Below are 26,387 nucleotides of genomic sequence, written 5' to 3'. Positions count from 1 at the left end.
CTACACTGAAATTCGAATGAGGGCAGACATACAGAGCACCCTTCCTAAAAATTATCACTCCTAAACTTTTGACACAGTGACTGGCATTCCTACCATTAGACAGTCATTTCTTTGGCTGAAGGCACTTTGTCTCCAGGAGACAACTGTTCAAATCCAAATACCTCATAAGCAGGAAACACATCAGACCATAATCAAGCAAATTTCAAGCCATCCTGAAATTTTCCTTCAACCATTGGGAGTTAGTTTAGCTGTTTTTGATAATTCAGATCTTATTTAAATTGTACATACAATAATTACAGCATCAAATACTGGACTGTCAAACTCACTGGCCTGTGAAACTTACTCCAAGGTCTCACTGACCAAATGAAAATACAATTGGGGAATATGTAACAAAATAAATAAAAACATAATGCAACACAGACAATGTTAATTTTTAATTTTCTAAATCAATATGTAGCCTGAGGGGATCCATTTCTTTTGACTTCAACAGCGCTGCTCTGGAAGACCTATAAATCTGTTTCTTAAGTGATATTACACAGAAATATGAGTTAATGCAAAGGGAAGAAACAGGTATGATCAGGTTGGTCACCAATTAACAATTGAGGGATATAGAAATGTAAACACAGAGACAACCGTTCTCAATGAAACTAGCTTCTTTCTGGAAACATAATATGCATTCTTGGATCCCAATAAAATCTTCATTGGCACAGAGTTAGTTATCTTTCTGTCTCTCACCCCAGCCACCCATGTATCTTTCATATGTATGGCACTTTCTGGTCTCTCTGACCCAGTTTATTGTGATTTGACTCATCATGTGTTTTTCTTCCTTTCACTTTCCCTGGGAAACATTAAATTCTTGTCTGATTTTTATCTAGCAAGATCAGAGCTTGTGGGGACCCAAATGGAAAATAAGTTGTTTCCCTTTTAGATTGCTTTCTCCATCTACAGTAATCTTTTCTGTAGATACCCAGAAGAAATATGTGTCTTCTGTAACAGTTACTCAAGGTGAAATACAATTTTAAGACTGGTCATATAAAATAAAGCTGTAGCATTACAGCCAGAAGAGGGAGCCAAAGATCATGTTTTCCAAAGGGTCTGCATTAAATTTATTAAATTAAAAAAAGATTAGGAACTGAGCTAGCACTTCAGGCATAGATACAAAAATTGAATCTGAGAATTCTAGTGCTGGAAGGCCCTTTAAAAACCATCTAATCAAAGACTTCTATTTTATAGACGAGGAAATTGAGTCAACAACTAGAGTAGAATGGAGACCAAAGAGAATCCCCTCTTCCTATCCAACCAAAGCAAGCCAGAACAGTTCCTATACACGGCAGCTTCCTGGCAAGGTAGGCACTTAGACACTTGTTGACTCAACTTACTGGTGAACTAGACATCTTCTAGAAAACATTAGGAGCATACTATTCAAGACCAAATATTATAAAGATCAAATGCTGAACTCCCATAGAAAATATTTTCACAACAGTGATGAAAACTTTATACTCAAGAAGTAACAGTTACACACATATGGTTCAGACAACCAACAATCTTTAAATATTGCATTGTATACTTGAAACAGCACCCTTTTTCTTTTCAGAACAAAGGCTACCCAAAGATCAATGCAACAATGGGGGACCACATCTCTTCTTTATGACATGTGAACACGCATATGATATATAATATATGTATATATATAAACACATAGTATATTTTATTGTAAATTAATCATGACATCGATTTTTCTGGACCCTATTTCCCCAAGGACAAAAGCATGATTTTTTTTAAAAATGCTGTAAGGAAATGAAACTGAGGGCATTTGTTTTCCTTCTATAGGAGAGGAAAAGAAACAGCGGAAGAAACAATCCTGTCCAGACAAGAAGAATTTTAGGGCCCAGGTACACTGCTGATTTATAGAAAAGAAGCCAGGGGCATCTGAAATGATGAAGTGTTGCTTCTGTAGAGAACAGTGTTCTTGATAAAGGTTCCCCTTTCCCTTTCCCTTTGTCCACTAGTTATAGTGGGGAAAGAAAGGACAAGAGGTTCCTGCCATAGCCCCCCCCCAAGTCAACAGCGTGATCTTCTTGGTCAGATATCTGGCCTGGTCTCCCAGACTCCGGGTCCATTTTTAGTGAATGTGAAGGGAGAAGAAAGTAAGTGGAACTGGAAAGAGTTTCTTGGTTCATCTGCAGGTAGTCAAAACAGCTGGTTTTCTGGAGGTGCCTTTTTAAATCTGCTAGTGACTACAGAAAACCTATACTGTTTCATGGTGCATATGGTGGAGGCTTTTCCCCAGGGAGGAAATAAGTTGGTGTATAGAGTGGTGGGGCATTGGGAGGAAGCCCATAGGTGGAGCTGGACTGAGACGGAGGCTGGGTGTCATCAGATAAAGAGATATCAGTGGATGACGAAGCTGGAAAATTGCCGGCAGGCTGTAATTAAACAGAAACGGCTTTCTTCAGTAAGCAAGATTAAAACTCAGGCTACAGCATGCATGCAGTGCATGAAAAAGCATGAGGAAAATGCTAAGTGGTAAAACCATCCCTTTAAAGTGCCTTGCAGCGGGGACAGGGTCCCTGCCAGAAACATTTTCCCAATATAATCCAGGCTCAGTTCTCTTTAGAAGGAAGGGCGAGACGAACCCAAACACCGCTGTCACTTTCTGACTCAAACAATATGGTAGTGAGGTTGGGCAGTCAAAAGGAATTTCTCTCTACTTGGCTAGGTTAGCCCTGGGGTCATCTGAGTTTCTGTATTAGAAACTCATAAACTCATAAATTCTTGGAACTGGAATGGACCCTAGAGATCATTTAGTCCAGCCATATTAGTGCTTAAATTTCTTAAAATTTATATCTTTGCCTGAAAGAACCTAACAATACTGGATGCTTCAGAAAGAATTTTTATTAAAAGTGCATCTGTCCCATATATATAGGTCCATTTCACCTATTATGTTTGTTTAGGGGTAAAAATACACATCCATCATTTATTTTTCCAATTGGCTGCCTTTTATTAAATCTTAGGAACTAAATATATAATACAAAGTTTCAAAAAAGTGACATATTATGGGCAATAGTAGCCCTGACCCATTTTTATAGACCCTGATTCTTTATCTCATAATTATAAGAATTTGTATCTACCAAGGGTTAAAATGTATTTTCTCAAATATAAGCACTTGGAGTAACATCATTCAATCTTAGGGCTGGAAGAGATCTGAGGAGTCATTTAGTCTATTTCTCCACCCAGTGTAGGAATCCCCCTTTACAACATTCCCAGTGGATAGTCATGAACACTTCAATGCTGGATAGACCACTACTTTTGCAATGCGGTCCATTCTATTTTCAGAGAGTGCAAACAGGACATCCTTCTTTCTGTTGAGACTCTTCCAATAGTCCTAGCTCTGCCCTCGAGAGCCCTATGGATAAAATCTAATAATGACTCTTATTCAGGATAACCTTTCAAATATTTAAGGACAGCTGTCATGTTCCCCCACTCAGCTTCTCCTCTCCAGGATAAAAACCTCCATTTTGTTTCAGTGCTCCTCAGGTGAAATAGTTTTTGGACACTTCCTTTTCATGGTTCTTCTTTTCCAGATGCACTTCAATACGTTGGTATCTCCATAATTGAACACAATACTCAACAGAACATAAAAGCAACTCGGAGTCCAGTGGGACTTTGGATATTGCCCTTCATTTAATGAAACCTGGTAAACCAGATATTCAATACAGCATGGCACAGTAGATAGAGGGCCAGTCTTGGAGTCAGGAAAAGCTGGTTTCATTTTCTGCCTCAGTCACATACTGCCTGTGTGACCCTAGATAAGTCATAAACCTTTCACTGCCCCTGGACACTGAAGTAGCTAGGTGGCAGCAGTGATTAGAGCTTTAATTCAAATCCAGCAATCAGACACAGATCACTGTGTGACCCGGAGCAAATCACTTAACTGATGTTTGCCTCAGTTTCTACAACTATAAAATGGGGATAATAACAGCACCTCCCTCATAGGTTGCTGTGAGGGTCAAATGAGACATTTGTAAAGTGTTTATTAGCATAGTGCCTGGCACATACTAGATACTATAAAAATGTTTATATACCTTCCCTCTCCCCTTTCCCAAAGCAATTCTCCAATAGATTATAGAGAAGCCACCAGTATGTAGCAATGATAGCTCTAGACACTTCCCCCACTCCCAAGAAAAAAAAATATGACATCAAGAGGTGGGTTTTTTTAGGAGGGGAAAATTGAGAGTCCATCTCACATTATTAGTTCATACTGAGTTTGTAGTCCACTAAAACCCTGGGTCTTTTGCACATGAATTATCATTTTCAAGTAAAGAACTTTATAGATATCCCTATTTTATCTCTATCCATAGTTTCAGCCTTGTTGAAGCTTGCATCTATCAAATGTAAATGTAAGGCCTATATCAGATTGTGCACCGTCTTGGGGAAGGTGGGGAGGAGGAAGGGGGCGAAAAATTTTCAACTCAAAAGCATATGGAAGTGATTGCTGATAAATCAAAATACATTAATAAAATTTAAAAAAAAAGAAACTTGCATCTATCATCCAGAGTTTCAGTTTCCACTCCAAACTTTATGTCACCTGCAGGTTGAACTTTGTTTCAAGCACCCAGCATCCATGAACACTGGTGAGGGCACCCTACCTTTTCCCACCATTATTAGGGGATTCCTCTATACTAAAAGGACATTTTCTCTGTGTTTTAAAGAAAATGATCACACTGGTCCATTCAATCACATGCTGGAAATGGGAAGACTGCAAAGTTTCACTTTTAAGAAGGAAAAAGTGGAGAGGAAGCATAATATAATTGACAGTGAGCTCACATCAAAGTTAGGAAGACCTAAGTTCAGGTCCTCTCTCTGGTACCTACTGTATTACACTGGAAAAATCACCTAACTTCCCAATGCCCCCAGAAAACTCTCTCAGACTCTCTCAGACAGTTGCAGAATAACTGCTATGCAGCATTGGTAAAGGAGGTTTCCTATACTTTGGAAGTTTCCTATACCAGTGAAATCACTCATACGGACCCCTGTCCCTCTCCCTGCCCCCCCCCAAAAAAAAGATGGAACAAGAACAAAAGTTATTTTGACACAAGGAAGGAAGAGGCAAGGTGGGAGGGAGAAGAGTTTAAACATCAAAATTTCATTTCCTTTCTTCATTATTTACCTGCTAGCATTTTTAAAAGCGTTGAGTTCAGGATAAAAGGTAACCTACCCTCTCTAAGACACAAAAGTTATTTTATCTACATTGCTGTATGTTCTGCTCCCCAAGTGTGTGTGTGTGTGCGTGTGTGTGTGTGTGTGTATGTACATACCCCACAAATGTTTCAGCTTTTCTAGAAGAACATATCTATCTGAAGATCTGTGTGCATGATAGAAGTAAATGAGGTGAACTATAGTTTCATGGCTTTAAAGGAACAATTTTCTCTAAAATTCTAACGGAAGCCAGGAAGTCTATGTAAATTCATCACTATTTTCTTGAAAGAGGGAATCATAACTTAAGTATTAGCAACTTTGCATCTCAGGATTCAAGATCTCTCATTCTCTCTCTCTCTGTCTGTCTCTATCTCTGTATGTGTGTCTCACACATGCATGCACACACACACACACACACACACACACACACACACACACACACCCCATACGCTTTTCTAACAAAAGAACAAACAAAAAAGCCCTTTATAACATAGGCCTTAGAGTCTTTTATTATCTAGGATGGGGCAATTAGAGGACTTAATCCCAGTTTCAAATTAAAAGATCACTGAGAGTACCTGCCATCCTTTAGCAATGTAGAAACAATAGAACTTATCACCTACCTAGCAAGAATAATTAGTTAAAATGGGAAGCTACCTGATGTGGGCTGTGTGGAGCAGCTCCTCACTTGTTCTGGTCCTCTCCATCCCCTCTACCACCTTCCCCAACACACACAACACACACACACACACACACACACACACACACACACGTGTGCTCACAAACAGAACTGAATACATGCTTCATACAATTTGCTCTGGGTGTTATTATGACAAAAAGTCATAGTTATGATTCGGCTTTTGATACATTCAAGTTTCTTAACCTCTGCATGTGTGTCTTTTCTCCTTCACTAGTATTAAGTCTCATCAGCTATTGCTACAGGTTCTGATTCTCACAAAAGGATAACAGCTTTGGGTTCAAAAGAATAAACAGACAGATATATGAAGATATAAGATATATGAGCTGATTAACAATACATATGATTAAAACTTTGTTCATGTTGTTATTTACTAGGAGGTCTTATTGCCAAATTTTTAGGTTTCTTACCTAGAAGAGATCTTGGAAAAAGTAAAGATCTGTGATTGGCATAGATCTGCAGCTTTTAAGTTTTCATTCAATTTTTTTTTACTGACCACTCAAAATAAAACTAAAAAGTAGCTGGCTCATTCTCTGCTCTCTATTATGTGGGTGTATTTTTAGCTGCTAATTATGTCAACAGAACACTTAACATATTTCCTTTCCATCTCTGATGGGTTTAGCTGAAGCGGAAACATCGATTCTGGTTTTCTTTTCTTAGGGAGCACATGGAGCCTTATTTGATTTATTCTCTCTTATGAAATCTGATTGTTAATGTATATGTAATTATAGTCCTACATATGTTGACCAAAACAGCTAATTAAGTCATCAGGATGTGAACCAAGATCTCCCATGAGATGATGAGATCAAGGAAGTTAGATTTTTCAAACTAGGACAGTTGCTGTTTTCAAAAAAGCCAACATCCCAAAAGAGACATGAGGAGACAATACATCATGTTGGTAAAATGAGATTAGTTCACCAACTATCTTGGACGATCCATTTCTTATTTATGAAAGATAATCACTGCCCATTTAAAAAAATACATATTTCTCTTTCAGCTCTTTCCTGGTCAAAAACAGTAGTGTCATACAGTGGAAAGAGGACTGGATTTGGAGTCAGAGGACCTGAGTTTGAATCTCATTATTTCTATTTTCTACCTTTGGGCTTTGGGCAAGTCAACTTAATCTCCTGGGTCCTTAGTTTCCTCACCTGAAAAATAAGGGGTTTGGATTAGATAGCTTCAAAGGTCTAAACTTCCAGTTCCAAATCTATGATTTTGTGGTTAACATTCCTTGGGGGAAAACTTTCTTCCCTTCCAGAGATGAATGGTTTGTAACAGTAGTCGATGTTAGAAAACTGAGGCACAAAAATAAAAAGAATCTGTTTATACGGAATCTGGAATTAGAATTCATATTCTTCAGCCTCCAGGACATTTTTGTTCTATTAGTTTTTCCAGATATCTAAGCAGAAGGGAAACTTAACCCCGAAGTGCAAATCAAGGGAGGAGGAATCTTTATACCGAGTCCATAACAAAGACATCCTGACCACTAGCTATTTAGGAAACTCTTAAAAAGAGTTCTATCTCCTGCCCTCTCTCTTCTTCCTCTTTTTTCCCTCCCTCTCTCCCATTTCCTCTTTCTCCTTCTTTCTGTTCTCTCTCTCCCTCTCCTTCCCCCCTTCTCTGTCTTCTCCTCTCTCTCTCTCTCTCTCTCTCTCTCTCTCTCTCTCTCTCTTCTCTCTCTCATCTTTGTTCTCTCCCTCTCTCTCTCTCTCCTTCTCTTCCCTCTTCTCTCTCTCTTCCCCACCTCCACCTCCACCTTCTGGATCTCCCTAACTTACTCAGGCTGTATGTACAACAGTGATTCACACCCATTCCCAGTAATGATCAGCAAGGAAGCTGATTCACTCCTCTTTAAACAGTGAAGTGGCCTCCCACTACTGGGGGTTCAGTACATTCAGGCTGAGCTTAGTGGGATACTGAATCAGCTTGGTCTACTGCAGCTCAGAACTCTTAAACTAAAGAGACACACCAGCCTCAGCCTCAAGGGTCCCTGGGATTATACATGTATCCCACCACAATTGGCAAAAAGAGTCTTTTTTAAATGCTTATGAATCTCAGGCAAATTCTGAAACTAGTATATAGTGTTAAAATAACAATATAAAGAGCATAGGCTCTGAAGTCAGAGGTCCTAAGTTCAAATTCTGCCTCCAGTGCTTACCACCTATTTGACCTTGGGCAAATTGCTAAAAACTTTCTGGGCCTCAATTTTCTCTTCTGTAACATGAAGGGGTTGAGCTCAGAGGTCCCTTCCAGCACTAAAGCTATGATCCTATAAATTAGAAATCTATCTGTAGGTAGGTATAGCTGAGAACTAGGTAGTCAAGGAATCTTAATCAGGGAAGAAAGGTGCTAAGAGAAGCTTTGAAAAACCTTCAAATTCCCTTTCTGCTTAGAAAGCTCAGTTTTAGCTTCATAACAATTTCCAATGTCTTGTCACCATAGACAAATCACTATGTCCTTTCAACCTCTCTGTCTTATTCTGAGACACTGCACTACATGGCTGCTGGATCCTATGTGTGTATTGCTCAAGTTAAATCAGTTTAAATAGCATTGAATCCTCAGCACGTGGTTGAGTGTGTGTGGGCGGAAGCACTAAACTTGGGGTCAGAAGTCCTGAATTCAAGTTCTAACACTAATACTTCCTAGCTGAGTGACTCCTGGAAGATCTTTCTGCCACTCTGAATCTCAGTACCTTATTTATGAAGTCAGAATGACTTCAGGCAGAAAGCTGGATTTGGAGTTAGGAAGATGTAAATTCATGTCCTCCCACTGACACAGACTGGACTCTGAGACTTTGGAGAAACTACTTATTAACCTCTCAGAGTTGAAAGCAGCACCTTAAGGCTAGAAATGACAAAGCAGGTGGCAATTTGCTTTCAGAATAGGAGACTAGGGCCCAGGCCAGGCACCCCTTCCACCTCCCCAGTTCCCTCAACTGAATTATGCACACACGCAGCAGCACACAGCATACAGTGGACCCCATTTAGACAATATGCCATTGCTGACATAACTCTACTGACCATATTCCCTGGTTATGACCCTTTGCCCCAGTGGCTAACTCCTTCCAAATCCCTCTGCCCCTAAGCAGATATAAGAGATAGCAGGGAAGAAAGAAGAACCTCTAAGAGGTACTTTCACAACAAAAGTTTGTGTGTAGTCCTCCTTCACTTCTTAATAAGATGGTCACTGAATGTGGCAACAAAGTAATTTGTCCTTAGAAGACAACAATACCACATAGGACCACTTGACTAGCCCTAGAGAAATGGCTGCCCGGACTGGTTTTGATATAATGTCTCATACAATATTTTGCTCCAAAGGACCAACACCCCAAGGTTGTTTGTTTGTTTCGAGAGCCTTATGTCATCTTATATTAGTCATTAAAACAATAAATAAATAATGAATTAATTAATAAATGATTAATAAATAATTTTTTAGGACTTAATAATACAAAGGTTCTCCCAAAGTTTTGCATAAAGTGAAGGTTTCTACCATGGCAAAAAGTTTGAGAGCCACTGATAAAGTTGATGAATGAAAAAACATTTATTAAGCTCTTATTATGCACTGAGCACTGTGCAAAGCATTAGGGATACAAATGTGGGATCAATGTGAAGATAGTCCCTGACCTCAAAGAGCTTACATTCCAATAGGGGGAGACAACATATATGTGGCTGGCCAGGGAGGGATACTTTAGCTTGGAAAGTTATAGGGATATTAAATGGAACAGTAGAGTAGTAGATTGACATTTAACTCTACCAGTGCCAGAGATGGAGGGTCCTGAAGCCAGGGAACACAGGCAGACAAAAGTGCTCATGGAATCACGAGTAGGAAAGAATAGTTATTATTGGATAACCAAGACTTTGGGTCCTACTAAAAGCTTTCTCCCTAGTTTTCCCACACTAGCACTGAAATTCTTGCCTCACTAGTATTGCAAAATAAATTGTTCAATAGTAGTATACTTCGTTGTCATAATAAGAGACACTGCAAACTCCTGGGGCATCCCATTATAGGATTCCGATATTTCTGGTTCTCAGCTTTGGCAAGCTTCTAGGAAGAGTTGCTCATGGGCTATGGAAGCAATCTCTTCTCCCTTGCTTCTGGATCAGCCATCAGCTAATACCGGATGTGCCAAATTGGCTCACACAATGGCCTCCTGAGTCTTCTATCTGGTCTTTGACAGTAGCACCAAAGGGGGTTTAATGAAAGGGTATAGTTATCCACCATGATTTCTCCTCAAAGTTAGAAATCTAACCCCAGACTTCTTTTTCTTCAATTATTACTGACTTTATCATCCATGATTTTAAGTAAACATGAAAAGAGGGTGGGTGGCCCAGGCATCAAAACAAGGCTATACAAATCCTTCTCCTTGCTGCCTTTACCACAACTGGTCTAAATGACATCTGGTAACAATAACTCCTTTCCTTTATTTTCTCTAGCATGAAAGTATGTTTGATTTTCTTCTAGGTACATATTAAGAGCAAACTTTGCAGGTACTGTACCTGAAGGGGTAAAGGGTAGGATGAGTAGGCAGGAAGTGGTGCTGTAGAAGGACAGAACCCTGCATATGTCAAGATCTGCTGGGCTGGATTGTAGAGAATTTGAGGAGGAGGAGGTGCAGAACCGTAGGCCATTTGGGATAGGGGTACCTAGTTCAGAGAATAGAAAATCTGTTAACAAAATGCAGTGTCAGAGAGTGATTTGTTCCCTCCAACTCTTTCCCCAAAGAGTGATTAGGAAAAATCGGTCAATCAGGCATTAAGTATTTTTTAGGTGCTAAGCAATGGAGCTACAAAGAATAATAGCTAACATTTTTATATGGCACTTACTATGTGTCAGGCACTGTGCTAAGTGCTTTACAATTATCTCATTTAATCCTAACAATAATCCTGGTGCTATCATTATTTCCATTTACAGATGAGGAAATTGAGGCAAACAGAGGTTGAGTGACTTGTCCAAGGTCACACAGTAAATTACAGACTCAGGTCTTCCAAACTCCAGGCCCAGTACCCAATCCACTACCATTGTGGTGGGTAAAAGATGAAACAATTCTGATTATGCAATTTAGGGAATTGAGGGGATTAGGACAGCAAGTGGTTAATTGTGGGAACTCAGTGAACCACAATGACTCCGTCTTGTGACTGAATTCTGGGGTTAACTCAGTTCCCTTTCTGTTCAATTATAGGTTTAATCCAATTTCTGTCTTGTGAGAAAACTTGATTCAATTGTGGGAATTGTGAGAAACCTTATCGCATTGTTTGAATCCAGCCCTGCGTGACTGGGAAGCTGGACCACCTCTACCTGTTGCTTAGAGACCCTTAACTAAGTACCTAGACTATGCTGACAAGAAACCCAGTCAGATCCAAAAATTGATGCAAGGGGTTTTCTCACAATTACATATCTCAAGCAACTGACAGAATTGAGGGAATTCGATCGGTTGACCCTGAACTGGCCCCGGACTAGTTAATCTAAGTTTTCTCAGATTTTCTTAACTAAGTTAATCAGTTTTTGTTTCCATGTTCCCTTGATTGAATTCCCACTGGGGGAAGTGGAACACCTCTTCTTCTGACCTCAGGGAATTGCACTTGTTCACTTGCCCTTTCCCAATTTGGAAAGTGTCAAATCTTTCCTCCAATTAGAAATCAGATTACCTAATTTTGTATCTTGGTTAATTTTTTTCTTTTAATTAATTAGTCTTATTTGATTGTCTTTAATGCATAAAAGTCTGTCTCCCCCTGTATTCAGGGTCCACTGGCAAAGCTGAGGAAGGCCTGGAACAGATTCATTATGCAACTGGTGTGCATTGCTTAATAAACTGATATGCTTGGAAGCTTGAACCTTTGTTTCTTCAGTCATTTCATATTTCACCCATCACAACACCTAACTGCTCTTACAAAAGTAAAACCTCCTCCCTGACCTCAATGAACTTACAGTTTAGCCTAGGACACAAGATGTATGTATACCGGTATATACAACATAGATACAAAATAATGGAGGGGTGGTACACTTTATTTACCTCCCTCAAATGTACTTTCCATATAATTTAATTACCAGCATATTTGTCTGTAAGCTTATGGGCGCAGTGGCATGTTTCATCAAGGTTTCGTATTTCTCACTATTAAGACCAGTTCTCTACACAAAGTATCCATTTAATAAGTAGTTTGTTGAATTGAATTCAAGTCTTTGGACTCCATGTCCCATGCTCTTAAAATTGTGTCTTTCTTGGGGCACAATTTCATAAGGGCTCATTTTTCAATCATTCCATGGAAAACTAAGTGGTATATATATGTGTGTATGTATACATACATATCTATACACACATAAATATTCATATATGGGTGTGTATATATGTGTGTATGTGTATACACACATGTATTTATACACACACATATATATGTATGTATGTGCACATGTGTGCATGCATTGATTTGTATTCTGGACCTGATATGAATAGACAAACCAACACAACTCAAGAGGGAGAGTCATCTAACTCACCATGTCCTTAAAGGCCCCCAGGACGGCTGCAGTGATGATCCCCAGAAACAAACCAATAACGTTTAGCACTGTTGAGGTCCACAGCAAACGGTAAAGGTGAACCACGTCCTGACAGCCACTGACTCCAACAAACTCATAGTAACTAGTAGAGTGTTCTGTGCTGCAGAAGGTAAAGGGAAAATGGTATTGGTGGCTTCTAATTGTTTCAAGTGAGAACAGGTAACTTTGTTGCACAAGCAATAGGTGACTAGACACACATTGAGTCAGCGCTGTAATAAAACACAACTTACAACAATATTCATCCAAAGCACATTATATGCCTTTTATATTACACATATGACAATCAAAAATGGTCAGCAGTTCCAATGAATAGCCACTTTATTACTTTAATATAATCAGTATTCAGTATTACTTTAATATAATCATGAGAAGCAGCATGGTATAGGGCAGGGGTGGGGAACCAGAGGCCTCGAGGCCACAAGTGGCCTTCTAGGTCCTGGGTGCAGCCTTTTGACTGAGTCCAAGTTTTACAGAACAAGTCTTTTATTAAGGGGATTTGTTCTGTGAAATTTGGATTCAGTCAAAGGGCTGCACTTGAGGACCTAGAGGGCCACATGTGGCCTCGAGGTCACGGGTTCCCCATTCCTGGTATAAGGAATGGAGAACTACCCTCAGAGTCAGAAGACTTGGGCTGAAGTGCCACCTTGTACACCTCCTGGCCATGTGACCCTAAGTAGGTCATTCAACAAGGAGTTCTTACATCAGTGAACACCATCAACTCTGTACACCACAATCCCCAGGTCTTCCCCAAGAAAAAAAGATCCCCCAAATCAACCAAACCAAGTTTAAAATCCTTCTCTTTCCCAGTTAGTTGTTTAGCATAAATATTACAGAAGCTGGCAATCTCTTTTATATCATATCTAGAAAGTCAGTGTGGCATAGTGGGGTCACACAGAGTCAATCAGCCAATAAAGTACCTACTATGTGACATGCCTTGTGCTAAGGTGGAGAGAAGGGGGAATACAAAGAAAGGTAAAAGGTATTCCTGACCCTTGTGCCAACTTCAAAGAGAAGACAACCTGGATTCAAGTCTTGCCTGTGATACATATTGGCTTGCATGATCCACTGACCTGCACTGGTAGAGGGAGTTTTCTCATCTGAGAGTTCACCATACCAAATGAATTCACAGGTGCAGTCCCTACTCGTATTCTATATACAACTTAATTTTCATTACACACACACACACACACACACACACACACACTCACACACTTATTCAAAACAAAACAAGGCCAATGCTGGGATTCAGGTTTCTAGCAACTAGATTTCCCTCCAATGTTCATGTCCCCTGCCTGAGGTTCCCTAGGCTACTATCATTTATCTACTTGGATAGAGAAATCCTTGTATAGCTTATCCAGGTGCTTCCAACTCATGCCTGAGAACTGGAAGAAAGGTCTGAAGCAACAGAAACTGGAGCACTAGCCCAGGAGAATCATCGTACTTTGAGGGGAGTGAGGAAGCAGATAAGTGGGACCTTTGCCAAGGATGGTAACAAAAAATAGACAAGTACGTAGCAAAAGTAGACACTAGACCCTCAGCACCTGGGAATCTTGGGACAGAAAGAAGAGAGGAGAATGTCGGGGGGAGAGAGGAAAGAGAATGGGTCAGATAGTGTGTGCTCAGATAGAAAGTTGGCTTTCTAGACAGCAAAATTACCATGAGTGAAAAGAACAGGGGATTGGGAGTCAGAATCCCAGTTCTGTTACTTAATAATGATAATGATGATAATAATAATAATAATAGTAACAGCCAGTGCTTATATATTGCTTTAAGGTCTGCAAAGTGCTTTGCATATGTTAACTTATTTGATCTTCACCATGTGAAGTAGTTGTTCTTATTATCCCCATTTTAGAAATAAGGAAACTGAGACACAGATTGAGGAAGTGATTTCCCAGTCACACAGTTAGTATCTAAGGCAGGAGCAGAACTCCAATCTTCCAAATTCCAAATCTAGCACTCTCTCCACTCCATCTCCTAGCTGCCCTGTGCTTGCTACCTGTATGACCTTAGGTAAATCATTTAATTTTTCTGGGTCTATGTTTCTTCATCTGTAAAATGTGATAGTTGTATTAGATGACCTCTGAAGTCCCTTCTGGTTCTAAATCTCTGATTCTTGTTCAGTTGACTGATTTTGAGACAATCCATTAGCCCAAAGGAGATGATTGAAATAATGACAGGTAATGATGGGGGAAATAAGTGGTTAGAGCTTGGAGACCCCCTGAAATCACAGATGTGATACCTAATTCACTGACCCATGGGGTCCTACATGTTGATAACCTGTCCAATAAAACTCTTATTTTGCTTAAAAGTCTAAATACCACATTACAAACTTTATGGCTGTGTGTGTGTGTGTGTGTGTGTATGTATACACACACACATATATACACAAACATATATACATACACGTGTATGAACATACACATAAATATTAATAAAACTTTGTAAGATGATAAGAAGAACTTCATTCCCCCCCCCTTTTTTTTTAGTAGCAAAGTATCTCATGGAAAAATCAATAGCTTTCCAGTCTTAGTAGCCAATAAACTCTGCAGATCAAAAAGACTGAATTCTGCAGCTCAGTGGGCAAACTATCTTTCACTAAGTCCTCTAACTGCCTCTTCTACCAGAATACTTCATGAACAAATAACTTTATCCCTTTTAGGTCTTCCCAGAGAGTTCCTGTGTGACCTTTGTCTCATCCACTTTGTGCCTCTGTTTCCTCATTTGTAAAAATGAGGAGGCTGCCCTAGATGGCCTTTAAAGGTCCTTTTGGGCTCAAAAATTAATCGGTCCCCAGAACAACTCCCCAGGAGGTGATGTCTCATGGAACATTCCAATTTTGATGGGGCAGGTGGGCTTGTCTATCAGTTTCCATCTCGCTGTTCCTAAGAGGCAGGGAGGAATAGTGGATAGGGTGTTGAGCTTGAAATCTGGAAGCCCTGGATTCAAATCCTACCACTAATACTTATCAGCTGGCTGACCCTGGCAAGTCTTTTAACTTCTACATACTTCAGGAAACTCAGTAGGACTTATCTATCAAGCCTTAGACAGCTATCAGCTTTGATCTGGGTCCATACAAGGAGTCCCTTCACATAGAGTTCTCTTCCCTAATGAAGTCATACATCCTATTTGTGTGTAGGGGGAGCATGGTGAGGCAGAGGGAGCAAAGTGTTTGGTTTTTGGTTTTTTTTTTCTTTTGGTTTTGTTATTTACTGTTTGGTAAGTTCACACCAGCACTGAAAGCATGCAAAATGGAAAGGGTTTCCAGAGGTCATCCATTTGCACATTTTTATTATAAACTCATTTGGAAAATGCATGGAATATCCACAGAAGAAATAGAACACCTGGTCTACAAGATGACAGCTTTACTGTTGAGGTCTTATCTAGATGACCAGTAAAGGTCCCTTGTAATTGAGCCTAGGACCATAGTACTGATTACTTGATGCCTACACTCAGCATGTAGGCATCCACTGAAAGGATGGCATTGCTTTTACCCGGTTTTCTGCAAGACCCCACCCTGCTCTATTTGCCTGCTGCACAATAACAAATAACAATGGTCTGTCATCCCTGGAAATCCAGCATTATGGGAAGCAGTCCAGTCTGCCCCTTGGAGGATGACCAATCTATATAGAAAAAGAAACTGGCAGGGTTGAAACAAGCAGGGAGAGGGCCAGGCTTGGTGTAAACACTGTTTTAAAAGCAAATAGCAGTTGAAGGCACTTATCTAGACCCCACTGATCTTCCTCAGAGTGCTAGGGGAATGTGTGTGGGAAGAGGGAGGTAGGGTGTAGGGAGAGGGCACTTACTTCTCACAGTTGTATAAGTCACAGCAGTAACATGTATTACTTTTCACTTTTAGCTGGCACTTGCTAGTCAAGGAATGGCAGGTGACCTGTAAGCAAAGAAAGCATTTCAGCTGTCTCAGCTGTTTCCATCTCTGTAATACTTCCCATTCTACTACAGAAAGCAGAGCACCTTCCCCTTCCCATGCATCAGGAATTTCTGCCTACTTGGAGGCATCAGGGTTTTCTTTCAAGTAAAATGCCTGTTAACATCCTTGCTCTTTCTACCGCCTTGAAAATCTTTCTATTTCCCCTTTCCCCTTTATCCAGAAAAAGTAAGCCTAATAATGCTCTAGGAGAAAACAGGTTGGACCAAACAACAGCCAAGGAGCCCCAATTTGAGGACAAGCTCTTGGACTCAAACGATGAAAAGGCTCCTTTAAACAATGACTTTTTTTTTTTTAGGCAATGGGGTTAAGTGACTTGCCCAGGGTCACACAGCTAGTAAGTGTTATGTGTCTGAGGTCATATTTGAACTCAGGTCCTCCCAAATCCAGGGCCAGTGCTCTATCCACTGTGCCACCTAGCTGCCCCTAGATAGACAAAGACTTGAGAAAGCTGACAGACATTGGAAGGATCTGAGTGAATTCGAGACACATACTTCATCGTGACAAGAAATCATTTTAATGACCCTTAAAGTGTGTGGCACTGTCATCATTTTTATTTGATGAAGCTCACTAATTGTCATATGCTACAAGTAGATTACTTCTAGACACAGAGCGGCAGAAAGAATGAGAATGCCTTCAACACTGATATGATTAACAGGATGCCAAAAAGTCCGACTTTTCTATGTTTCCAAGACCATTTGACAAGAAGAGAAAATAATGCTGTGAAAACAATTTCAAGAGAGGCAGAGCATATGTTGTTGTTCAGTCGCTTTCAGTCCTGTCTGACTCTTTATCACTCTATTTGGGGTTATGTTGGCAAAGATTATGGAGTGGTTTGCCATTTCCTTCTCCAGCTCATTTGACAGATGAGGAAACGGAGGCAAACAGGGTTAAGTGACTTGCCCAGGGTCACACACAGCTACTAAGTGCCTGAGGCCAGATTTGAACTCAGGAAGATGAGTCTTCCTGACTCCAGTTCCAACACTCTATCACTGTACCATCTAGCTGCTCACTGAGCATATATTGTACTAGAATTATAGTCACAAAGCCCTGAGTTCCTATCCCATCTAGCTGAGGAACTCCAGGCATGTCATTTAGTTTTTCTTTACCTTGGAGTCTTCATCTGTAAAACAAGGGGGTTTGACTTCACAGCCTCTTAGGTCCCTTCCAGTCCTACATCTATAATAATCCTAAGATTACAAGGATTCCACTTGCTAACAGGAAGTTGTCAGAGGCTTTCTACTACTGACATTTATCTTCACCTATCCTTAAAAAGTTGTTCTGTATTGGAAGACTTATATGGAGTGATGGCAAAGTGAAGAAAGCAGAATCCAGAAAAGAGATGCATAATGATGGCAATAATGCAAATGTTAACAATGCTAATGAGGCAACTAGGTGGCCAAGTGGATAGAGCATTGGGCCTGGAGTCTGGCCTCAGACACTTACTAGCTGTGTGACCCTGGGCAAGTCACTTAACCCTGTTTGCCTCAGTTTCCTCATCTGTAAAATGAGCTGGAGAAGGAAATGGCAAACCACTCCAGGATCTTTGCCAAGAAAACCCCAAAAGGTTTCACAGTCAGACATGACTGAAAAGTGAATAAACAACTAAACACAAAAACAGCAGTCAAATTAAAGGGTTCTGGAATGATCTCAGCCTTGGAAAACTAACAAGGACACACACTTTTCTCCTACTAGTAGGGAGTGGGAACTACAAATGTGAAATGTGTTATAAATCTCAGTTGCTAAATTGGCTGGCTTGGATTAAATGTTTTTCTTTGTTACAAGAAACGGGTTGATGGGAACATGGGGGAGGGGAGGTTAAGGGGAAATGCCTGTTGTATAAAAATAAAAATCAACAATAAAACTTTTTAAAAAGATGTTTCAGAGAAAGGCACAGAGTAAAAATGTATTATTATGTCATGAACATTTATAGTTTTATTTATCAAAACATAAAGAGTTTGAATTGTAGAGTGAAATCTGATCTGGTAAGATTTGTGCCTTAGGAAACTTATTTTAGCATCTAGATAAAGGATAAAATTAGAAATGGGAGACATTTGGGTGGCACAATGGATAGGGTGTTAGACCTAGAGTCAGGAAGATCTAACTTCAAATTGGACCTCAGACACTGACTGTGTAATCCTGGGCAAGTCAAATAACCTGTCTGACTCAGTTTTCCATCTGTTATATGGGGAAAATAATAGCACCTGCCTCCCAGGGTTCTTATGAGGATAAGAAGAAATAATGTTTGCAAACTGCTTTACAAATCTGAAGTGCTACATAAATGCTAGTTATTATTATTATTATTATTATTAGAGGCAATGTGGTTGGTCAGGAGGCTATTAAAATAACTCAGAGAGATGAGATAAATGTGAGAGATGTTGTGGAAGTAGGGCCTACATTAGATGACAATTGATTGACTGTGGAAAAACAAGGAAGAATGACATTATTTGAAGGTGACTCCAAGGTTTCTTGACATTCTAGATCAAGGGGTTCTTAATGTTTTTTTCTGCCATGGACTCCTTTGGCAGGCTGGTGAAGCCAATGGCTGACTGCTCAGAATCATGTTTTTGAATACATAAAATAAAATTCATAGCATGACAAAGGAAATCAAAGGTTAATGTAAACAGAGATGTCACTTTCCCACATCAAGTTGAAAGGTCCCTTGAAATCTGAATGTGAACCCCAGGCTAAGAACCTATGTTTTAAAGTGAGCTCAGGCCTTAGCTAGAGGACAGTGAACTCAGTGACCTTTAAGGTCCCTTCCAACTCTAGGATTCTATGATTTTGAATCTTCTGACTTTTCAGATGTTATTCATCCTGGGAACATTAAGTCATAGTTGTGCTGTTGTTTCGGGGAGAAGTCGTCTGGCAAAAGGCAATGGAAAGGGAAATATCACAAAGCCAAGAGAAATAACCCCCTTTTCATAATCTCTGATTTGGACATTTTGGAGACTATAGAATTCCATGATTTATAGGTATATGAGCATCACCAGAAGAGAACTCATATTTAAAAGAAGGGCTTTGTTTTGGAGAGATGTTGGATGTTAGGAGTATGATGGAATTTCCCATATGTAAGCCTATATCCTCTTGTTCCAATTCTGCTTTGGGTTCAATTTTGTTGTTCAAGCACAGTGTCTGTCCTAGATATATATTTTGATGTATCAAATCTATTGACTATTTCACCAACTGCATCTCATAGTTTAGACTAGAGGCATTTTTCTTCTACTCAGTTTTTCCTCTTTGGACTGTTAAGCCATATTCTTTTGTGTGATTATGAATCTCATTAAAGAGGCTCTGTAATGTATCAAGGCTTTAAGCAATCAGTACAAAGTAATCCACAGACAGAAACATTTGGACAATCTCCTAATCTATGGGGAATTCCAATTCAATTTAGACTTTATATGGGACATCCTCCACGAAAATGACAAACACTTCTGGCAAACATTAGGTCTCCTGTTTATACTCCACTTGATGTTAATGATTAGAGAGCAATCAAATAGCCACCGCCTTTGTTGCTTATATCAAGACATCTTAAATGATCTTAACATATGCATGGATAATATGTTGGTAGGGGAGAATCTTTAAGGCTGCATTTTGTTCAAGTGAGTCAATTTCTTTTATAGTCAACAGCATCCTTGATGAAAATATGAGAAGGGAATATTTTCATCAAGGATGCCCTTGATAATGATACCTTATTCTCATAGGAAGTTTATAGAAGAGAGAACACCCATGACATGGTGGAGAAAGAGTCTGCCTTAGACTCAGGAAGACCCTTGTTTGAGTTCCGTCTCCGACACATCTAGGCTGTTAACTCTGGACAAGTCACTTAAGAGTTCAATGTCCCCCTAAGTAACTCTCTAAGATTATAAATTGAAGAGAAGCTTCCTGTCAGTATTGGCATAGAATGATTCTCACTGGGGTCACAATGAAATAACACATCAGGTACAAAGAAGAATAAATTAGAAAATAATCATGTGAATTCACAGTTATTGAAGTTCTTTTAGTTGTGGGGAGGTTTATTCGCCCAGTGGTAATACTGTTTGTGATTTTTTCCAATTACTTGAATTCTTTCTCTCTCCCAGATATTTTGAGAATCAATCCCTCGATATTTTCAAAACTGTGCCACCTCCAACTTGTGCTTCACCATCAAATACTGCTGGTTCAGCTTTTTTTCTCAACTTTGTTTTCTTTCATGCTATTTCTAGTTCCTCATGTAGCAAACTAGGGTCTGTGATGCTAGAGTCAAAATATATTGGCCTCAAACATCATCAATGGAGAGATGATTTATTTTAGAAATGTTAGATTTCCCTCCCCCCACTTTTCATCGTATTTTGACAAATTCACCCTAAATATTCTTGTCTTAACTTATTTGGGGGGGGGGGCTAGGCAATGGGGTTAAGTGACTTGCCCAGGGTCACACAGCTAGTAAACGTTATGTGTCTGAGGCCAGATTTGAACTCAGGTCCTCCTGAATCCAGGGCCGGTGCTCTATCTACTGAGCCACCTACATGCCCCATCTTAACTTATTTTTACAAAAAAGTTTTTGCATACCTGTTTCCCCCGTGAACACTTCTCAGTATAATCTCCCACCATTGTTCTCCACAAAAATTTTCAAATAAATTTATATCCTAAACCGGTGTTTCTTTTTTAGCACTTTTCAAGGAGATCATGTCTGTGGGTTGAAGTGGTTCCTAGACTCATCAGGACTCCTCGTTGTGGTGACCGTCTTTTATCATTTAAACTTTTATAGGAAATGGTGAGAGTCTCTGTTCTTATCTGCTTGTTCATCTAGTCCTTGTTTATCAGATACATGGTTTATTTGCACGGTAAGATTAGGGCAGTTCTAAATTATAGATAGTAAATAGAAATCAGAGAAGGTATACAGATGAGAATACGTGCTAGATAATACAGAGAGTCAATGAGCTCTCTCATTGGGAGCAAGATATCTCTACTCAGCCAAGCAAGAGAGTCCCAGATCTCATTCAAGGGAAAATCCCCTTGGTCCTTCAAGAAGCAAGCAGGGGATGGGGACATGATTGAGGTGCCAGCTCCTCTGCATGCTGGCTTCTTCCCAGACTCTCACTCCCTTCGGAAACCTGAGAAGAATCTGGAAACACGTCTTCTTTCTCAAAGCTGAGAATTAGAAGAGCATAATTCTCTCTTCTTTCACAAGCTGCTGCCAGCCCTACCCCGCACACAGGCATGGAGTATTCAGTAATCATTCTCCACCAGTGAAGAGCCTGTTTTGTCCTGACAAGCTGATGATCTATTGTACACAGACGACCAACCCAGAAATGACTCCCACATCCATAACTAGTCTTTTTCTGTCTTTTGCCTTATTCTTCCATAAGATTTAGTAAGTGAGTTATAGCCTAAACTGATGTTGCTGTCAGATCTGTCTTCTTGGCAAGAAGCTCAAGTTGCAGTAGTAATAGCAGTAGTAACAATGAAAGTAATAATAAATTATGACTCAGCCTTAAAAAGGGAATGTTCAACTGGAAGCCAAGAAGTGGACCTGGGATTGTGTCAGAAAAGAATTCTGGTTTCTCCAGGGACCAAGGAAGCTAAAAGAAATAGCCTGAAGACTAACTTTAAAAAAAAAAAGGCCAATTAATAAGGAAGGACCAAATAACCCAACAGGCTGGGCTTTAGGAGGAACTCTTATTTGATTGGATGAGAAAGGGAGGATCTCAGGGAAAGGCTAAGTAGAGTTTGAAAGGCATTGTGGGGGCAGCCTGGTGGTGCAGTGGATAGAGCGCTGGCCCTGGATTCAGGAGGACCTGAGTTCAAATCCAGCCTCAGACCAAACACTTGGCACTTAACTAGCTGTGTGACCCTGGGCAAGTCACTTCATCCCAAATTGCCTATAAAAAAAAAAGGAAGATGTTGTGAATGTGGGCAATCCAATTACCTCTCTAAACTTCATTTTCTCATGCATAAAACGGGAACAATAACACTTGCATTACTTACTTGACAGATACTTTTATGAGAGGAAACAATTGATAAAACTCAAAGTGACTTTTGTTGTTGTTCAGTTGTTTCAGCCATATTTGACTCTTCATGACCCTAATTGGTATTTTCTTGGCAAATATACTTGAGTGGTTTGCTATTTCCTTCTCCAGCTCATTTTGTAGATGAGGAACTCAGGCAAACAGGGTTAAATGGCTCACCCCAGGGTCACACAGCTAGTAAGTGTCTAAGGCTCAATTTGGACTCAGGAAGGTGAGTTTCCCTGACCCCAGTCCCAGTACTCCATCCACTGCGCCACCTAGCTGCCCCCAAAGTGATTTAGAAATGTGTTATTCATTTTTTCATTTATTTTCTGGACCTGTAATTTCATTAGCATCAGGAGCATCTGGTGAGGAAGTTTCTTCAATCTAATGCAGATTGATAACTATTCTTCAACTTAAAGTCTTAGAAGTTTTCCTGAGGACAGTGAAAAGTTAAGTTACTTGCCCAGACTCACAGTGAGTTGAATATAGAAATGACTTGAAGCCACGTCTTCCTAAGTCTGGCCTTCTATCTACTCTGCCACTCTGTCTCCCTTTAGTATTATTATTATTATTATTATTAATATTTTTAAAATTTAATAATATTTTATTTTCCCCAATTACATGTAAATCTTTATCATTATCATTATTATTATCATACATAACTTGCATATAATTTGTCCCCAACAATTTCTTCATATTATAGTAAAAAGTCTGTGCACTTTAATATAACTAAGTGCTCTATTCCAGTAAACACAGAAGAGCATGGAACCCCAAGGGCAATTAAGAGGGGAAGGGAATGAAACTCAGGGCCTCATTCTAAGAGAACACTCCTGGGACCTTGAAATGATGGAACCCAGCTAATGAGCCTTCTCTGGGGAACCACTCTGGGGACCATATTGCATCAAAGCACATGATTCTTGTTTAACATTCTCCCTTCACCTCCTTACAACTAAGCCCCAGTACACATGGATTTCAAAACATCTATTCTCTGAAATATTCTATCAAGGAATTTGATGCAGTTCCAGTGACTTTCTGCAGAGCCAAGGAACAAACTGTGAAGAAGGACATCTGGCTTCCCATAAACCATAGGGTCATTTGTTTTCCATTTTCCTTTCCGTGAATCTCTCCTCCTTTTTTATTTGTAGCAGGTTGACTAGCCCCATGTTAATTCAAACTAACAGACCTAACAATAGATAGCAAAGTAGCAAAGGAAAGGAAACAAAGTGCCAAGCATGAATGTCTGATGTTTCAAGAGGAAACGTATTTATGTTTTGTCACACTATTACTATTTCTGGCATTTTGATGTAGCTGAAAATGGGGGAGGGAAACGTATTATTCAGAATACTGACATTCTTGGCTGGTGGAAGGAAGGTCAATATGTTGGATGTTAAAGCATCTTGAGCCAATGTAGATTTATTGTCTTAGCTATTTATTGCAATACTTAACATAAGTAAAAGAAAAAAACTAATAATAATCCCCATGGAGAAAGTCATACAGAACTGAACAAACGAATTTCCAGGAGACTGTGATGTACCAAAGATGGAATGTGAGTAATTTTTTTGCCAAAATAAATATAATTGATTTTTAAGCTATCTAAAAAAATAATCAACCACAGAAAATAAATTATCCACCATGACAGGAGTTAGCGAGATAGTAGGAAGACCTGCTAGAATTGGAATATTCCATTTCCTTTTAGGGAAGAAAACAGGGAAATGCATTAGATCTTTAAAGTCATTGGCCAAGGAAGCCCAAGATGCTTTTGTTTACCTCAGTCTGGTAGACGTCATACAAGAATCCTACCCCACTTGAATAAAACTGGCACCTTCCAGTGTTGAGAGGCCTCGGCTCCTGAGGGAAAATAAATGAATAAACGTAATTGGAATAAAACTGCTTTTATATCTAGTCCAAGAATAACCAGAGATAACATTAGCTCAGTCAGTCAACCAGTCAATGAGGCACCATTTCTCATCTTTAAAGAAAAAGGTGCCAAAACAGACAGGGGCAAGACTAAGGAAGAGTTCTGCTGTCTCCGTGCCCATTATACTCTGTCCAGAATCTAGCTTAGCAGAGGATCACAGTGTTCCAGATCATTGTGCTAGGAAAAAAACCCCAACATCTGTGTCTTCCATCAGCCTAACATGATTTAGGAGCAGAGAAATGGATCATATGCCCTCCTGAGATTCTTTCCTATGATTCTATTACACCAACGCCCTGCTATTATATCTCCAGAAGATTGTCTGCATCACTTTTCTACTTGTGAAAAAAAAAATAAGAAAAGATAGCAATGATGGTAAGCAATAGATTGGGGCAGGATTTTCCCAGAGCATTGATTATAAACTGTGGGAAACTCAATTAATCCTTTCAAGATATAGAGACAGCCTTCAGAAAATTAGGGCTTTGTTACTTAAATAATGGTATTGAACGAACACTGAGAAGACCCAATTCATCATCTATAAAAGTAATACACAATGGCTGTGCTATCTGTGAGACAGAGACATAGGAGCAATTTTTACTTCAGTTTTATTCAACAAACATTTATTAGCTCCTATTGTATGCAGAGGCTAGGTTTAGGTAACACACTGTCCCCGCACTCTTGAAGTTTACATACTGGGAGGGAAGGGTGGACAAAACATTAACCCATGACTATGACACACAAAAACACATAATATATGTATATTGTATAAAAGAGGTACAAAGTAGAGTTGTATGTGAAATCTGATATGCTTTTCCAGGCAATGGTCTAACTATACACTGATTTGGAAATGACTCACATTGGTAACCAGTTGTTTTTCATCTACTAGGTTAAAGTTAATTTAATATCCTGTGTATGACATTATTCAGTGCTTACCTTTTGACTTTCTTCTTGAAGAAATTCTTCATTGCATATGGGTACGAGATTTTTTACCCCACCCTTAGTCTTATTTTCATCAATATTTTTGTTTTTACATCACTTTCATTTCCTAAAACTCCCCATTCTCTGTCATATACATCAAGCCATCACTTATAACAAAGATGAAAAACAAAAAAGGGGGAGGGAAGCAGTTCAGCAAAAACAACCAATGTATCAATGATGTCTGACGATATATGCGATATTTTATATTCTCGTAACAGTCTCCCCCACCCCCTTCTCACTTCTGTAAAGAGGGGAAGAAGATACATTTTTGTTTGTTTGCTTGTTTTTGTTTTTAGGCAATTGGGGTTAAGTGACTTGCCCTGGTCAAAGACACATTTTCTAAGCTCTTCTCTGGAGCCAAAACTGGTCCCAGTGTACAGTATTTTTTTTTCATTTATATTGCTTTAGTAATTTTGCATATTGTTTTCTTAGTTCTTCTGGTTTCTATGAATCATACAAACTTCTGTCCTCTTTATTTCTCAATCCTGAGACAGGTTTTCCAACAAAATTTTCTTTATTTGTCCCGTGCCATCCCCCGCATTCAAGTTGTTGAGTATTAAAAGTAAAGATTGAGTATATATGTATACATAAAATACACATTCTATGCATGTAATATATAGCAATATTTATCTGTCATATTTGTGCATATATATATATATATTATATATTTATAGCTATATTTTGGAAAGTCTTATCAAGTTCTTCATAGAATTCTGTCTTTATCCTCTGCAACAGACCTTAACATATAAGCTATAGCTATCTGCACAGTGAACTTTTTGCTTAGGCACAATAAAATCAGTTCAATGTAACTCACAATTTTTTTTTGTTACAACCAATAAATACAATTTTGCCAATGCTCTTTCCATCTTTCCAAGGAGAACCTGAAAGCCATCTTTCCATTTAGGTACAACATCCTTATGACTTCTGGTTTTCCCTAGCATTGGAACATCATAATTGCTAGGATTCTCTTCCTCCAGCAGTAGATCAACTCATTAGACAAAGGGTCCTGCAAGAGGCAGTACTTGAAGCTTTGTCACAATAGGAGAATTGTTGTTCTTCAATTGTTTCAGTCATGCCCAACTTTTTGTGGCCCCATTTGGGGTTTTCTTGGCA

General features: G+C 39.4%; 1 protein-coding gene across 2 annotated transcripts in view; it reads right to left on the bottom strand.

Annotated features, from left to right (window-relative positions):
* Positions 1–419: 419 nt before the first annotated feature.
* TMEM255B (transmembrane protein 255B) overlaps positions 420–26,387 on the bottom strand; it is a 128,648-nt gene continuing 102,680 nt past the window's right edge. The window contains exons 5-9 of one of the 2 annotated variants that reach the window (XM_020965213.2): positions 24,149–24,229; positions 16,246–16,331; positions 12,383–12,542; positions 10,390–10,536; positions 420–2,426 (exon numbers count right to left, since the gene is read on the bottom strand). In XM_020965213.2, coding sequence (XP_020820872.1) covers positions 2,259–2,426; positions 10,390–10,536; positions 12,383–12,542; positions 16,246–16,331; positions 24,149–24,229 — 642 coding nt within the window. In that variant the 3' untranslated portion in view covers positions 420–2,258. The remainder of the gene's footprint in view (positions 2,427–10,389; positions 10,537–12,382; positions 12,543–16,245; positions 16,332–24,148; positions 24,230–26,387) is intronic. The other variant, XM_020965216.2, reaches the window with a different exon arrangement.

The sequence above is a fragment of the Phascolarctos cinereus genome, unplaced genomic scaffold (assembly GCF_003287225.1).
Source record: "Phascolarctos cinereus isolate Bilbo 61053 unplaced genomic scaffold, phaCin_HiC Scaffold_7;HRSCAF=346, whole genome shotgun sequence".
NCBI classification, from domain to species: Eukaryota; Metazoa; Chordata; class Mammalia; order Diprotodontia; family Phascolarctidae; genus Phascolarctos; species Phascolarctos cinereus.
Note: the sequence above shows the minus strand (reverse complement) of the source record. Positions and strands in the feature narration are given on the sequence as shown.